At 38.5% G+C, this 16,952-nt stretch overlaps 1 protein-coding gene across 5 annotated transcripts; it reads left to right on the forward strand.

Annotated features, from left to right (window-relative positions):
• Positions 1-248: 248 nt before the first annotated feature.
• On the forward strand, positions 249-16,306 carry LOC102223457 (protein polybromo-1). Of its 5 annotated transcripts, XM_023325652.1 has the most exons (30): positions 249-353; positions 5,123-5,269; positions 5,403-5,500; positions 5,587-5,734; positions 5,811-5,960; positions 6,320-6,436; positions 6,530-6,598; positions 6,703-6,801; positions 6,886-6,971; positions 7,057-7,142; positions 7,259-7,475; positions 7,765-7,906; positions 8,353-8,447; positions 8,537-8,816; positions 8,998-9,103; positions 9,191-9,830; positions 9,910-10,121; positions 10,213-10,392; positions 11,029-11,186; positions 11,280-11,531; positions 11,605-11,750; positions 12,109-12,266; positions 12,367-12,550; positions 12,861-13,062; positions 13,156-13,357; positions 13,541-13,693; positions 14,083-14,232; positions 14,648-14,700; positions 15,472-15,682; positions 15,904-16,306. In XM_023325652.1, exons 2-30 carry the CDS (start codon positions 5,132-5,134, stop codon positions 16,065-16,067), a joined length of 4,896 nt encoding a protein of 1,631 aa, XP_023181420.1. In that variant the 5' UTR covers positions 249-353; positions 5,123-5,131; the 3' UTR covers positions 16,068-16,306. The 5 variants fall into 5 exon arrangements, with proteins under 5 accessions (XP_023181420.1, XP_023181416.1, XP_023181417.1 ...); XM_023325648.1 differs by lacking the exon at positions 14,083-14,232 and having other exon boundaries at positions 13,541-13,609; XM_023325649.1 differs by lacking the exon at positions 14,083-14,232 and having other exon boundaries at positions 5,123-5,173; positions 13,541-13,609.
• The last annotated feature ends 646 nt before the right edge of the window (positions 16,307-16,952 follow it).

Consider the following 16,952-nt stretch of genomic DNA (forward strand, 5'->3'; position numbering starts at 1 on the left):
GTTAACGTGATCGAGAAACATGAACTAACCGGAAGTCAGTTGAATATAGTGTTATCAGTAACGTCACAACTTATTTCATGATTTTTTATTTCTGATTTACCACAAATATGTTTTGTAATATATATGTAATTAAATCGTGTAGGATCTTTAGACGTTTTTCAAGACTAAGACGATAAATATTAGGATAAACCCTTTTAATGTATTTGAATCGTTTTATTTTGAAAGTAAGTCAACGGAAGCCAGAATAGAATAGCCGTTAGCTTCACAGGTCTCACTGCCTGCCTAAAATCGATAGGTGATTGGCTTTCTAGCAGCTTAGGATTCTGTGGGTCTTGTTACCGTACCCACCTAAGGTAAGGACGCAGGCGTGTCAGGGGTTACGAGGAATGTTTTTCCGCTATGTGTCGTCGATACAATCTAATGGCAGCTCTTCTTTCTTTTTTTTATTTTTAACTATTTAAAACGTTACTCGTTCCAACTGCAGCCTTTGTCTAAAGTGTTTGATATTTCAGGCCAGCCGTTGATTGTAGCTAACGTTAGCTGTCTGGAGGTCTGTACCTGTCCACGCTGAGTGACACTTGGCGGACAGCTGCTCCTGCTGCTGCTGCTGCTCAGTGGGTTAGCTGTCTGCTGATGTGGGCACTCTGGACCACAGCCAGCTGCTACGTGACATTATAGGATGAGGGGGGGGGGGGGGGGGGGGGGGCTGTTACCTGGAGTCAGACCTCAGGCATCACTGCTGTAGTCGGTCATTTAAGGTGAATTTAAACTGAATTTTAAATGGTGATGGTCTTACTTTTCTTTTGAAATTAGGGACAGAAGAGCTCATTAAAAATTACAGTAATTTGTCTAATTGACATCGTATAACGTATTCCAACAAGCGTATACATTTCAAGCTTTTATAGGGTAATGGTAGTTTTTACTAGATATAACTATGTTTTATGGCCCTGTGCATGTAATAGTAATAGGCTGCTTGCAGATGCAGACAAAGGTGTCAGCGACCCTGGCAAAGATGTGAGGAAAAAAAAAAGCACAGCAGCATGATCTGACAGAGACAATTTTTGAAAAAGCCAAACTTTTTGAATATGGTACATTTATTAATATTCAGTAAAAAGTGATTTTAACAAAATTTCCATTGGCACAATTGTTGGTACCCCTTTGTCTTGACTTGGCCTTGCCAGTAGCACATACAGGTACACATAAAAAATTAAGAGAACTGTGAAAAAGCTCAATATTTTTGGTCAACAATTTCAGATAGAGACATTTATATCTTATGTAGATTTATTAAAATATAGTGATTTATTTCATGCCTTTATTTATTGTAATTTTGATGATTATGACTTACAGGTAACAAAAACCCAAAATTCAGTGTCTCAAAAAATGAGAATATTCTAAAAAAAAAGAAAAAAAAAACTTATGTCTGCTGAGCAAGAAAGTCTTGGGTTCGAATCCCAGTCCGGCGTCTTTCTGCATGGAATTTGCATGTTTTCCCTGTGCATGCGTGGGTTTTCCTGGGGTACTCTGGCTTCTTGCCACAGTCCAAAAACATGAGTTAATTGTTCTTTCTAAATTATCTTTAGGTGTGAGTGTATACGTGCATGTTACATGTTACATGTACATGTTAGTTTGTCCTATCTCTGTGTTGCCCTGTGATGGGATTGTCAACCTGTGCACCCCACCTCTCGCCTGATGACAGGCACCAGCTCCACTCACAACCCTGCAAGGACAAGCATGTTAGATAATGAATGAATGGATGGATAGATGAAAAAGTTAAATATTGGACGCAACTGCAGTCTTGAGCAGATTGTCAAGCAAAAGCCATGCAAGAATTTGTGGGAGCTTCACAAGGAGTGGACTAAAGCAGGAGTCAACATATTAAGAGCCACCACACACAGACAAATCCTAACTGTTGGCTACAAATCTTGCCTTCCTCATTTCAAGCCACTCCTGATGATGTCAAAAGAGTCTCATATGAACTAAGAAGAAAAATAGCTTTGGACCCCATTTGTTCAGTGGTCCAAAGTTATCTTTTTATGTGAAAATAAAGCTTTACTTTCATTTGAAATCAAGATCCCATTGTCTGGAGGAAGGATGGAGAGGTACAAAATCCTCATTGGTTGAAATGTAGTCAGTCATGATTTGAGATGCAGTGTCATCTGCTGGTGTTAGTCCACTGTGTTTGCTGAAGTCCTCAGTCAATGCAGCCATCGAAGAGAAAATGTCAGAGCACTTCATGCTTCTTTCTGCTGAGAAGCTGAATGGAGATGTTGATTTTATTTTCAAGAAGAACTTGGCAATGGTCTGCACTGACAAAGGAACTAAAAGCTGATTCCATGGTGTTCTTGTGTTCGATTGGCCAGAAAACCAACTAATCAAAACCCCACAGAGAATCCATGGAGTAGCATTGTCAAGAAGAAGATGAGAGACACCAAAACAAGTGACGTAGATGACTTAAAGGCAGCCATCAAAGCGATGTGAACTTTTATCCTCAGCAGAACCACAGACTGATCACCTCCATGCTGCATTGATGCAGTAATTAATGCAAAAGCTGGCCCAACCAAATATTGACTGGATAGAAATACTTTTCAGAAGCCTGACATTTCTGTTGAAAGTATCTCTTGTTTTAAATACTGATCTTCTGTAGTACTCTAATTTTCAGATTGAATTTTGGGTTTTTATTAGTAAGCCATAATCATCAAATTAATAATAATATTTATTAATAATCAAAAAATAGTCTTTTTCACTTTGTGTTTAATGAATCAATAAAACAAAAGTTTAACTTTATAACAAAAATATTTAACCTTTTCACAATATTCAAACCTACTGAATTGGTTTGAACGTTGTCAAAGTTTTCTTAAGGTTTGAACTAAACCAGCATAATATAATTGCAATCCTCATCGCAGTGTGTACTGTTTTTAGTCAGATATTGCATTTCAAATGCATGAATGCCCATAATAAGTTTGACTGATAGTGCAGACCTTCAAAGCCTTTGATGTCCACAACTGATATTTTAACAGCCAAAATACTAAATTACTAAATAACCATTGTGTTCCCCTCTGGACTCTTGTGATTAAAACGTTGGATGAGCTCACTCCTTTTTAACTTCAGTGTTGTGTCCAAAATTATCAACTGATGTAGATTTGATTTGGGCTGATTGGTTTCAATGAAATTTATTTTTATGATTGCTTGTAATTTGATCTCAGGTTTTACGGTTTTGAGATCTGCAGAAAACGGTTACTGTCAACTCTGAATTTCTCATTCTTGTACACAGCTGAGTTATGGTTAATGTTGCTTTTTATTGTGACTGCAATAACTATTTTTTTCAACTTCCACACAAAGAAATCAGATGTTGAGTTTTTTTTTTTTGCTTGATGTTGGGGAACATGTACAAATGAATGTGGGAGCTCTTTTGCATGTGTGCATCATCTTTCGTCTGGCCGTGCTTGTCAGCTTGCATCCATTGCATTTCCATAAAAAAATGGTTTGAAGTTTCATTTCTAATAAAACATTTTTACCACCAAAAGACCTTCTGCTTTCCTTTTTTATGGGTCATTGTTACTAACTATTTGTGGCAGGTAACCCTGTTGCTTTCCTGCACATTCATTTTGAAAATATTCATCTCATATCATATGTTGCATTTGAGAAAAAAAACAGTCTGTTAGGTAAGGGAATAATTCTTCTGATTAATATGAAAAGGGTAATGAAGACTTTCCTGTGATTTAAAAAAAAAATTTTTTTAAAGGAGGCTTGATGATTATTTCACCTATTTTTTTCTTACAATCTTTAAAAATGTTTCTGTGGAGCCTTTTATGTTTGAGACTGGCAGTTTGTAACAAAGTTGGTTCTTTGTTCAACAGTTTCCATATTTAGAAAGGACATAAAACCTTTATTACACATTGGACTGAAAATGAGTGGAAAGCCAAAGAAAAAAAAAAAAAAACTTTGAAAGGCCTTCAAAAAATCCCCAAAAATGTTGTTTGAAACTTACTTAAAGTTTCAAACAACATTTTTAAACTTTAAATTTCTGTCTATTATTTTGTGATTCTATGGGAGACCCCAGTGAATGATGGTGCTACAGTGGTGTGACAAAGTATCTACCCTTTTATAGATTTTTTCTGCTTATGCCTTTTTATCAAACCAAGATGTTTGAGATTTCCAAATAAACTCAAGGTTCAGACAAAGGTCAAATGAGTAAATACAACCTACCGTACATTGTTCTAATAATGGATTAAGAAAAAAGCCACTTGACCCCGTGTGACAAAGTAATTGTCCTTTAAGCCTAAAAACTTTAACAATAGTTTCTATCAAGCCGTATCTGATAACTAACAATGTGTCTTTTCCATTTCAGTGGAGGAATTATGGTCCACTCTTCTTTTTTTGTTTTAATTTAGCCTCTTTGGATGGCCACAGGATCTCAAATAGATTTAAGTTTGAGCTATGTGATGCCAAAGGCTGCATTTCATTTTTTACAGCCAATCAGAGTTGGTTTTTCTGGTGTGTATTGAATCATAATCCAGCTGTGTAACACAAGTCCACATTAAGCTTAAAAACACAAAATAGAGCAGAACTTATGGTTTCATCAGTAATTTCAAGGCATCTTAGCTGTAATCATTTTTAATTGTGAACACTGACTAACTGGTAAGCGAGGCCTGCAGTGCTTTATAGGTTGTTCTGGATTCATTTGTGCACATGGATGAGTCATTAGCTTGCTCATGAAATAATTTGTTTGAACGTTGTTCAATGGCTTTGTATCAGAAAGCAAAAATAGAAATCTATGAGGGGTCAAGAACTTCTTCTAAGCACTTGCTTGCAGTTATTACAGTTTACTGGCAAGTCCATCCATCCATCCATTAACATACATGGTCATCCCTGGTGGGATCGCGGGGGTGCTGGTGCCTATCTCCAGCGGGCAATGGGCGAGAGGTGGGGCACACCCTGGAAAGGTCGCCAGTCCATCGCAGGGCATGCTGGCAAGTCAATTAAAAAACAAATTACGTTCAGCTTGTGCACTGTTTACACTCAGTGACATTAATATGAGTTGAGCTTGTTTCATTTGTCAGAATAATCATTTTAGAGAGGAATTTGTGCCTATTTGTTACTTGACTGACCCTTGTGTTCTCAGGGGTTCGTCATGGCCTTGAAAAGGAGACGGGCGACGTCCCCTTCTAGCAGTGTGAGTGGAGGAGATTTTGACGATAGCCAGACTTCGTTAGTGTCTTCAATTGGGAGAAAGAGGAGAAGGACCTCAAACATTCCGACTGTGGATCCTGTAATTTTACACATTTCAGTCGCTGTTTTTCTTTGAACTTTGAAAATTGTTGTACAACACAGTTTTAAGGAAGGAGGGATATTATGGTGAAGGGTGCTGATAATTTTCAGTGTTTTACATGTTGCCTTTTCAGATTGCTGTATGCCATGAGCTGTACAACACAATCAGAGATTACAAGGATGACCACGGCCGGATGCTGTGTGAGCTGTTCATCAGAGCACCCAAACGAAGGTCAGGACAAAGTTACCTATTAAAACTTTTACAATGTTATTTAGGTAAGAAGACTGGACAGAGCAAATGTCACTTTTTTGACTCAGGAATCAGCCAGACTATTACCATGTGGTGTCTCAGCCCATTGACATGATGAAGATCCAGCAGAAATTAAAGATGGAGGAGTATGATGATGTCGATCAGTTAACCAGTGACTTCCAGCTTCTGTTCAACAATGCAAAGACTTATTATAAGGTGCGAATTCTCATAAAGTTACTTTTACTAATAGTGGGCAGAGCTGTGAAACTAAATTCTCTTTTAATGGAAACAGACGGACAGTCCTGAGTACAGAGCAGCCTGCAAGCTGTGGGACCTCTACCTCCGGACGAAGAATGAGTTTATTCAAAGGGGTGAATATGAAGATGACGATGAAGATGGATACAATGCACAAGAAAACCCCGGAGGTTCCACTGAAGATGAGGTGACACTTACGGACCTGATTATTACCATATATATTTTTAAACAGGTGTATGTGCAGCTCACTAATTATCAAGATGGTCCTTTAAGTGAGAGAAAAAAAACATGAGTGCCTTTTAGGTAAGTCATACCACAGGAAGCAGAAAGCAGCCTGGGACTGAGACTCAAATACTTTCGCCTCGCTGATCAGAAAGCAAAACTTCATATCACGCAGTACTCCAATAAAAAAAACATTAAAGCTTGTGTTTTTAACATGACGAAATATGGAAATGTAAGTTGTAGTAATGTTTTGTCATCTGACATTTGTCATATGTTTTCAAACTGTATTTCATTTTTAATTTCTGGGCTTAATTTTGTAATCAGAGTGCATCAGCTTGTTTGAAAGAAGTTCTGGAGCAGCTCCTTGACGCTGTTGTGTCCTATACTGAGCCGAGTGGTCGCCTGGTCAGCGAGCTCTTCCAGAAGCTTCCATCCAAAATGGTATAAGAGAAAAACAAAGGAAGACATTAAAAGGAAGAAGACATTAAAATGTCTAAATTTGGTTTGATTTGCTGTTCTCTCTTTTCTGTTTAGCAATATCCAGATTACTATGCTGTAATTAAAGAACCAATAGATCTGAAACTCATTGCTCAGAAAATCCAGGTACACTTATAGAGATCTAATAATTTCAGTGCTATGTATTTGTTTGATGTCTTACTTTATTTATCAACTAACAACAATAAAAACATATCTAATATTTATCTTAGCTGGGCAATTATCGATGTGTCAGCGCCATGGCTAAAGATGTGGACCTGCTGGTGAAGAATGCCAAGGCCTACAATGAGCCTGGTTCACAGGTTTTTAAGGTAAGTCTTTAGCCTGTAACTTGAACGTAGCATGCTGCTTCTGGCATTTGACATAACCAGCTGTAATCTGCTATTGGGATGCAGGATGCTAACACTATTAAAAAGGTTTTTGCACAAAAGAAGTCTGAGATGGAACATGGAGAGCCAATCAAGTCCAGTATTCGCATCAGGTAGTAAAGTATCAACTCTTGAAATCATGTTGGTGTTACTTTCTTAATTGAGTTCATTGGTATAATGTTTTTCTTTCTTTGATAGAAATAAAAGGTCCGTCCAGGGAGACCGGCTCTCAGCTATCACTATGGCTCTTCAGTATGAAAGTGATGAGGAGGGCATACTTTCTGGTATCTATTTATCTGATCAGATTGACGTGATGCTACTACACACTGGTGTTCAGTATTAAGTAGCATGATAATCATTGTAATGGACATATATTTTGTTATCTTCCTACATCTATCAGGGACTGTCCACTATGATGAGGGTGAATCCGAAGCAGAGAGTATGACTTCGAACATTGACATGAGCAACCCCATCTTCCAGCTTTATGAAGCTGTTCGGGGAGCCAGGAACAGTCAGGGCCAGCTGATTTCTGAGCCCTTCCTACAGCTGCCCTCTAGGAAAGACTATCCCGATTATTACCAGCAGATCAATCAGCCGGTCTGCCTGCATCAGATCAAGTATGACAAAACTGATACCGATCTGTTTTCATGTCTGTGTGTCTGTACATATGTCATGGAAATGGGCTTGACACAGCCAGGAAAAGTCTTCAATTTGATCTCCGCATTTCCTGGATCTGAATAAGAACAGAGAAAGAAAATAAGACTATAGAAAAAATATTTATATACCTTACCCTTCCCACTGTTCTGTAGTTTGTGCAACCAATATTTTGTCTTCTAGTTTTCTTTGTCACTACATACACTACAGTATTTCTTTGCCCCATATGTGAGTGCCCAGATTTATTTGCAGGAACAAAATGAAGAACAATGAATACGAGAGTGTTGAGCATATTGACTCCGATCTGATGCTGATGTTTGAGAATGCCAAGCGCTACAACGTTCCCCACTCCTCCATCTACAAACGTGCGCTCAAGCTTCAGCACATCCAGCAGGTCAGTTCAGCTTTGTTACTCATGGTTTTCATTCAGATGTGCCGGCTCAGCAGGAACATTGTCTCAGATGTTTTAGAATGATCTCCATTTTCAGTTGTATTAGCTATATTTTTGTTTCAAAATTGTATTGTATCAAAGGAATTCAAACAGTGCCTTTGCAAAAGTATTAATATCCCTTGAACTTGTCCAGGGTTTCCCCAGAAAACATGCTGAGCCCAGTGGCAGGGGTGCTAGGACAGTCATTCAGCAACCTTTAGCAATGTATCTAGTCAAAAAAGTTGATTAGAAACATTATTGTTTTCCTTCCGCTTCACAAATACTTTGTCTTATCAAACCCCAATAAATGTTAATGAAATTTGACATTGTAATGTGACAAAATGTGAAAAGGATCAAAGAGCATGAATATTTTTTACAAGTCAGTATATCTCAATATGTTTCCTCACTAGATGAAAAGAAAGGAGCTTTTGCAGAGAACAGATGATGATGGTGACAGCATGCTCTCCTCGGCCACGTCCGACACCAGCAGCACAAAAAGAAAAAGGTACACTTTGGTTCTAAAACATTCAGCCCTCCACCTATTTTTTGTGCAACTAACCTTTGTTTCTGTCTGTTGCCTTTTTTGGTTTCCAGCCACAAGAAAAACACAAAGAAAAATCGAATGAAAGCTCTCCTAGGCTCTGTTACTGAAGCCAGAGAGGCCGGGACTGGCCGGAGACTCTGTGACCTCTTCATGGTGAAGCCATCTAAGAAGGACTATCCTGATTACTACAAAGTTATCCTGGAACCAATGGACCTCAGGACCATAGACTACAACATCCGCTCAGAAAAGTACATGACTGAGGATGCAATGGTGGAGGATATGAAGCTGATGTTCCGCAATGCCAGGCATTATAATGAAGAAGGCTCCCAGGTAACATTTAGCTTGTATCTGTCTTCCATTGTTTCTCTTTCAGTAGTCCTAGTTGGTTCTTATTTTTAAAAATGAGAAAAATACTAAGAGCTAATTAATTTCCTGTTCTCATAAGCATTATTAAAAAATGCCACTACAGTGGAATCCACACCACAAACTCCTATCTCTGTTGTTTGTGTAGGTCTACAATGACGCAGACATTCTTGAGAAGATCATGGAAGACAGACGCAGAGATCTTGGGCCAGCAACTGATGATGATGATATTATGTCTCCAAAGTTAAAAATAAGTATGTCTTTCAGTCTTTTGGTATGAAGTAATCCATTGATTTTCCATTTGAATAAATATTCACACCCATCTGCTTTTTTTATTCCAGGAAAGAACAGCCTCTCTCTGAAAAAGTCCAAGTACCTGACACCTTTGCAGCAGAAACTAAATGAGCTTTATGAAGCCGTAAAGAACTACACGGATAAGCGAGGCCGTCGCCTCAGCACAATCTTCCTGCGACTTCCATCTCGTGCTGAGCTGCCAGATTACTACATCGCCATCAAGAAGCCTGTAGACATGGAGAAAATTAAGAGCCACATGCTGGGTAACAAGTACCAGGACGTGGACGCGCTGGTTGAAGACCTGGTGCTCATGTTCAACAATGCGTGCACCTACAACGAGCCTGAGTCTTTGATTTACCGCGACGCTCTGCTGTTGCACAAGGTGCTATTGGAGACGAGGCGGGACCTGGAAGGAGGAGAGGACAATCACCTTCCCGATGTGCCTCGACTCATCCAGGAACTCATCCGGAGTCTCTTCGTATCTGTGCTCGGTCACCAAGACGATGAAGGACGTTGTTACAGTGATTCTCTTGCAGAGATTTCTGCTGTAGATCCCACCAACCCAGAGAAGCCAGCGCTCAATTTCGATATTGTCAGAAAAAATGTGGAAAGGGGCCGCTACAAGAGGCTGGATGTATTTCAGGACCACATGTTTGAAGTTCTGGAAAAGGCCAGACGATTAAATAGGTCAGATATTGTTGCAAGTCCACTAATTTGTGTTTTAAAGGAAACCCAAAGCTAGTTTTATACCATGCATTCATTACAGGACTGACTCAGAGATCTTTGAGGATGCAGTGGAGCTGCAGCAGTTTTTCATTCGTATCAGAGATGAGCTGTGTAAAAATGGAGAGATCCTAATGTCCCCCGCCCTCAGCTACACTTCGAAGCATTTGCACAGCGATGTTGAAAAGGAAAAGAAGGAAAAGCTTCCCAAAGAGATTGAGGAGGACAAAATTAAGAGAGAAGAGGAGAAAAGGGGTATCCACTGAAACATCATCCGTTTCCTCAGTATCACTATGAAAACTTTCAGGATATGTTGCTGTTTTAATTGAAACTTTTTTTTTCACAGAGGCAGAGAAGAGAGAGGGCACTGTTGGAGGCTCGTGGCAGGTTCAGCGTACGTACAGTCAGGACTGCAGCTTCAAGGACAGCATGTACCACGTGGGAGATTATGTTTATGTGGAGCCTGCAGAGCCTAACCTCCAGCCACATATCATTTATATTGAACGCCTTTGGGAAGATGATACAGGCAAGTCTCATCATATTATAAAGCATAAAATCTAATCTTAATGTTATCAGGGTTTTTTTTCTCCTTGCTTTTTCATTGTATTGTGAAAAGTATTGGCAATATGGTGTAAATTATTATTTTCAAACGCAATTATCATTGCAATATAAACCTGTGCAAAATCACAGTTACAAAAGACTGCCTGAATGAAATACTTAACATACTGTTACATTTTATGCATTGATTCAAACTTTGCTTGTTCTTAGGATTCCAGGTTGTTAAATTTGAAAAAATGTTCTCACTACTTAACATTTGTTTCTCCATCTTTAGTGATTCATAAAAAAGTTAAACAAATGTAAGCAAAAAAAGATTGATTAGCATATCACATGTTTGGGGGAATTTTCAAAATTTCCCAAAGATACACTTCTAAATTTCAAAAAATTCTATAAACACATTTCTGAACATTGTGGAAAGCCTTCTCAGAAGAGTTGAAGCTGCTAAGTGTGGGAAAGCTCAAAATTAAAATCTATAATTTTGAGTGGAGTTTCTTCATTTTAATATTTTTGGCAATATAGAGTTTCGTGCACTGTACCTTAAATCCTCGTTTTAACATGTTTAAAGCTGATCTGGGCCTCTCTTTCCAACCTCTGAAACACACAGGGGAAAAGTGGCTGTATGGCTGCTGGTTCTACAGGCCAAATGAAACATTTCATCTAGCAACAAGAAAATTCTTGGAGAAAGAAGTTTTCAAGAGCGATTATTATAACAAAGCTCCTATCAGCAAAATTCTGGGGAAGTGCGTGGTCATGTTTGTGAAGGTATACATTTGCTGTGTCAATCTGCATTTAATTAATGTTGTTGAGAATTTCTTTGTCTTTTTGAGTTTTGATTGAACATGCTTGTGATTTAAGGAGTACTTCAAGCTTTCCCCAGAAGGATTCAGGCAGGAGGATGTCTACGTCTGCGAGTCTCGCTATTCTGCCAAGTCAAAGTCCTTCAAAAAGATCAAGATGTGGGCCATGCCCCTCAGCTCGGTTCGATTTGTTCCCAGAGACGTCCCCCTGCCGGTGGTCCGAGTCGCTTCTATGTTTGTGACCAAACAAGATGAAAAGCCAACAGAGATTGTAGAAGAAAGCAAAATGACTGATGGTATTATAGACAAAGTAAGTAGCAGCTTTGCCGTTTAGGTGAAAGCGATCAGTTTATTTTTACATCAAAACCATTTAATGTTCACAGGAGCGGGAGGATGTTCCACTGGATGTGACCAACGGAGAACCAGGCTGTCAGTACTATGAGCAACTCTGTTACAACAACCTGTGGCTGAAAGTGGGAGACTGTGTTTACATTGCTTCTCATGGACTGGTGCGCCACCGAGTGGGCAGGTAGAGTAAAATAATTTTAAAATAAGGATGACGTTTCTCTGTCAGCAAAGTCAGAATATGCTTTATAGTTCAAAGGGTTCAGTTTTTGCTAATTGCTTAGAACTACAGTGTCGCAAAGAAGGTTTTGCTCTGTTAAGGGAGGTAATCTTAGCAAATAGAAAATCCTGTTTTCCTATATATAAAGAATAAAAGCTACCAAAAACAACCTGTCACTTTGTGAAAATATACTCGGTCTCCTTGGTATCAGGAATTGACAGTAATTAACCTGATTATTGCCCATACTTGTAGAATAAAAAAATCCTTTAAAAGGAAGTCATCTGTCAGAAACGTCTCAAAAGGTCTCTTTTTTAATTTCCAGAATTGAGAAAATGTGGATGCGAGATGAAGCAGGCTACTTCTTTGGTCCCATCTTTATCCATCCTGAAGAGACAGAGCATGAACCAACTAAGATGTTCTACAAGAAGGAAATGTTCTTAAGCAACTTGGAGGAGACTTGTCCCATGACCTGCATCATAGGTACCCTTTTAATGTGCAAGGAATTCAAATCAACATGTAATGTCCTACAACCAATAAAGCAAAGATGATTAGAGCCATTAAATAACTTTTGATTACACAGGAAAGTGTGTTGTGGCATCATTCAAAGAATACTTGTCTTGTCGGCCCACTGAAGTGCCTGAAGAAAACGTTCTTCTCTGTGAGAGTCGCTACATCGAGAGCGAAAAGCAAATGAAGAAGTTCAAGGGTCTTAAGCGTTTTTCCCTCTCTGGGAAGGTAGTAGAAGATGAAATCTACTATTTCAGGTAAAGAGCTGCTTTTAAATATTTAAATTGATGTTTCAGGAAGAGAGAAGTGACAAGATGTTTACTTAATGACAAGTAAATGTGAAACTCCTGTCCAGAATAGTTAGATTCAGCTTTACAGCCAAGGTGGCACCAATTTTTTTGTATATGTATTTGGTGTTATTTGTGTTTATGCTCTTTTTTATGAAGTCAGAACTTGTAGATGTGTACTCTAATTTAAAAAAAACATTATAAGCTTGAAAAAGAAAAAGTGAGTTATGAAAGGTATGTCAGAGTGATGAAGTGAGTTTTGTTTGTTTTTCGTCTTCAGGAAGCTGATAGTTCCCCAGAAAGAACCATCTCCTCTGCTGGACAGGAAAATTGAGGAACTTGAAGCTAAGTTTGCTGATATGACTGATGAAGAGCTGGAAGATCTTGGGGATGATGATGGGGAGCTGGGGGATCATTCCCTTCCTCAGATGCAATCCTCTATGAATAGTGACATGGACATGATGTCATACACCCCTCCACAGGTCAGGGAGACTGTATTTGATTGAATAGTGTTTGATTGCTTGTCCTTAAAACTTGCACATTGTTAGATCTTGTATTTGCATGTTTGGTTACAGTCAACTCCTAAATCCATGAAGGGGCTTGCAAAGAAAGAAGCTTCAAAGCGGAAAATCAACATGAGTGGCTACATCCTGTTCAGTAGTGAGATGCGAGCGGTCATCAAAGCTCAGCACCCGGACTTCTCTTTTGGGGATTTGAGTCGTCTTGTTGGCACAGAGTGGAGGAACCTGGACAGTTCCCGGAAAGCAGAGTATGAAGGTAAGAAATCCTACTTTATATTATTAATTTTGGACATTTTGCAGATGCAATGATGGGCGTTAAACGTTTTCACATTTTGTCAAAGTAGTACTGAAAACTTCAATGTATTGCTGTGAGTACTTTTGTAGGGTGCTGTACTTATATTTGCATTGACTTTGAACCTTTAACCTCTTTGTTATGCAGAGCGAGCAGCTAAAGTTGCTGAACAACAGGAGCGCGAGAGGGGTCATCATCAGACGTCCCCAAGAGCAGGTACCCCAGTAGGGGCACTGATGGGGGTAGTGCCTGCCCCAACCCCCATGGGGATGCTAAATCCCAGCATGACGCCTGTGTCAGGTAACCCCTCATGGATGCAGATGGATGCCCACTTCTCATTCCCTAAAAGACGGGAATGAGAAGCTAAACTGCTAACATCTCCTGCTTGTTTGTGTCTTTACAACCTCATGTCAGTGCGTTGATTTAATTTTACATTGGCTCCAGCATTATACCACTTCATTTATAGGAACATACAAGTGGTAATATACATCACTCATAATGTGTCTGCCTGGCTTCAATGTAATGCACATGCTTCACATAGTTTTCCTTTTCTGTTTGCATTTTGTTGTCATTACAGCTTGATCATCAAGTTAACAGCTTATCAGCTTGTTAATGCATGCTTGGTAGGGAGTGCATGTTTGACTGATGCATGTTGTTGTCTTGTGTTGACACTGTCCCCTCCTGAGAAGGTGTGATGGGTGTATATAGGACAGCTATGATGGACCATGTTGAAGGAATGGTCAGTTTGGCTGGTATACCACCACATCACATGGGGATGCCTGTCTTTCCCCAACATCTTCTGCCCGTTATGCCTGGGTTCCGTGGAATGCTGTCCTTTGGTAAGAGTGCCATCATAGCCACCCCTCCATTTGCCACGCAGTTGCTTCCTGTCTACTAATCTGAGACGCTTGAGGGGCTACCTGTGTCACTAGGCTGAGATTCCCTTTTTGATGACTTGTTGGTCTCATTTTGAGGTTGGGTTGTTATTCAGCATTTATTTATTTCAGGTAAAAATAAACAGTTTTAACTATTTTGGATAAACAAAATATACACCTACCAAAGATCACTTCTTATGAGGTCAAGTTTATTTGTGGAGCACATTTCTGCAACAAGGCATTATATAATTATAATTGCTATGTTTTAAGTCAAATCAAAACAATCATAGTTCATTTATAATGTGTTTTGAATTGGTATTAGAAATAATAGGTGTCCTCCAATGTGTGATCATGCTTATGGTGTTGAATATCCTCACAGGTGTTAACGGCCTGGGAATTGGATCAGCAGCAGGAAACATGCATGGATCACAGGTAATCATTTTGGCTCTGTTATAATGATTGAAAAACAATAAAAAACAATATTTTAAAAGCCTATTGATCTGGTGTACATCTGCTTTTAGGAGGTGGTAGTAAGAGTATTGTGCATTTTATATTATATGGTTTACCAAGCTACTTTCATGTTTATTCTTGTAAGTTGTTGCAATCATGTATTTTTGATACGGGCTGCATGACATCAGGAAAACATGTAGTTTCGAAACTGTTGCTGAATATTGCGATGACTGTATCACTTAAAATGAACAAACATTGTTTTGACTCATTTCTTCCTATTTCATCATTGCAAATTCTCCTCTATATTGTGTGAACTTTAGCATCTTAGCCACTAAAATGTACATCAGAGGCAGTTACACAGTTACACGCAATCCAACTGGCCACATGTAGCATAGGCATGCACAATGTGACTTGAAATATCCAACTAAATATTGCATCCAAGCAGTTCTTTACAAGAGTAATACTACACACCTAGAAGATTGTGAATCAATATGTTGTGCAGCTTTAATTTCAAGATTTTTGTTCATAAGAAAATATTGAAAACCAAGTATTACTTTCCTTCCACTTTATAATTATGTGTTTTCCTGTCCCATAAAAACCCAATAAAATGCATTGAGGTTTGTGGTTGTGATGTAACAAAATTTATTATTCATATTCAAGGAATACGAGTGTTTTTGCAAGGCACAGTGCATATGTTTCATTTGATGTTTGTGAATTAATCTGAATCTAATAAATAATGATTGTTTTCATCAGGTGGGTTTGGGCTCGGGACAGCAGGCTCCTCCTCCATACCCAGGACAAAGCCATCTGGGTCAACCAGCTCTCCACCAGCCCTCCACTCCAGTGTTTGTGTCTCCCCCTGCCAAATCTCAGCGGCTGCTGCACTCAGAGGCCTACCTCAGATACATTGAGGGCCTCAATGCAGAATCTTCCACTGTCAGCAAATGGGACCATGCTCTCACAGGTACTTTAAAAAAAATTTTGATTGTCGATGTTTAAAAATACATTTAGTAGTGATGACAAAAGCCTCCATGTGATATCTTCCTATACACACTGCACACATATAAAAATTTTGATTTTAATATTTGGCCTCTAATTGGATTAATATTTCTTTTTCATATTTTGTGATGGGTCAGTAAAGTAATTTCTGTTTTCCTCTTTCATGTTTTTTTCCTGCTTTTTCAGTAAAAAAACAAGATGTGCGTCTGACAAAAGAGCAAGAAAGCAGACTGCCGTCCCACTGGTTGAAGAGTAAGGGGGCCCACAAGACCATGGCAGATGCACTTTGGCGGCTTCGTGACCTGATGATGCGCGACACCCTTAACATTCGTCAAATGCACAACCAGTAGCATGTAGATATTGTGAGCCTCTGTTCCTAAAACTGTGTAACAGAAGGAGGTTTAAGCTCACTAAAAGTCTTTATGTTGTTATAAAAAAAAGTAATGTTTGTGTTCATAACATATGCCTTCTGTGTTGAAGCTGCTTTTTTGTTTTTCATTTTGTATTTCATTTCATTCAAAGTATATCATGAATACTGTTCATCTGTGATGAAGGTTATCATGTCATAATTTCACAATAAAATTGTGAGGAGTTCAGACTGGATTTTAATTCATAACACTAGTAAATTAAATGATACAAGTATTATTTCTGTTGCAGATGGATATAATTATCAATATTGATGTCTGTGACCAAGTCAGATTTATTTTCTATCACTTTTACATGAATGACTTAATTTTTTGTGTAGTAAGGTAGTTTCAGGCTGTAGAGGTCAAAATACTTTTACTGGGTTTACTGCGTCACAACTTAAGTGTGATTAGACACTTTTAAATCATCAAATTAATAAGCAGAACTGGGTACGATAAGCAAAGGAGAGGACAGTGCTCTCAAAGGCCCCTGTAATTCTGTAAATTTAATTGAAGGTTTACAAACACTGTATTATTGCCATGTTGTGGACTGAGGTAAACCACTAAATACAAAATCTTCATTCTAATTTAACCTTGCAAGAAACAGCACAAAGCTAATACAAAATACATTATGTTTTCTAAACTAATTTTGTATTCTTTAAATGCTTTAAATAATGTGATTCGGGCTTACTTATTATATTCTGTGCAATCCTGATTTAAACTTTCACATTTTGTAAAATGAAATTAATTAAAGGTATTCACATACAACGTTTTTAGTGTAACTAACCAACATTATTTGAATGCATATTTATAACTGAGCTATACGGAATA

This window comes from Xiphophorus maculatus, chromosome 20 (genome assembly GCF_002775205.1).
Source record: "Xiphophorus maculatus strain JP 163 A chromosome 20, X_maculatus-5.0-male, whole genome shotgun sequence".
In the NCBI taxonomy this organism is placed as follows: Eukaryota; Metazoa; Chordata; class Actinopteri; order Cyprinodontiformes; family Poeciliidae; genus Xiphophorus; species Xiphophorus maculatus.

Excerpts from the sequence above, each read along its gene's own strand:
- LOC102223457 (XM_023325652.1), top strand. The coding sequence starts at position 5,132 with ATGGCCTTGAAAAGGAGACGGGCGACGTCCCCTTCTAGCAGTGTGAGT. Across the intron at positions 7,476-7,764 it reads GTCTGCCTGCATCAGATCAA|GAACAAAATGAAGAACAATG; the intron begins GTATGACAAAAC and ends ATTTATTTGCAG. Across the intron at positions 8,448-8,536 it reads AGCAGCACAAAAAGAAAAAG|CCACAAGAAAAACACAAAGA; the intron begins GTACACTTTGGT and ends TTTGGTTTCCAG.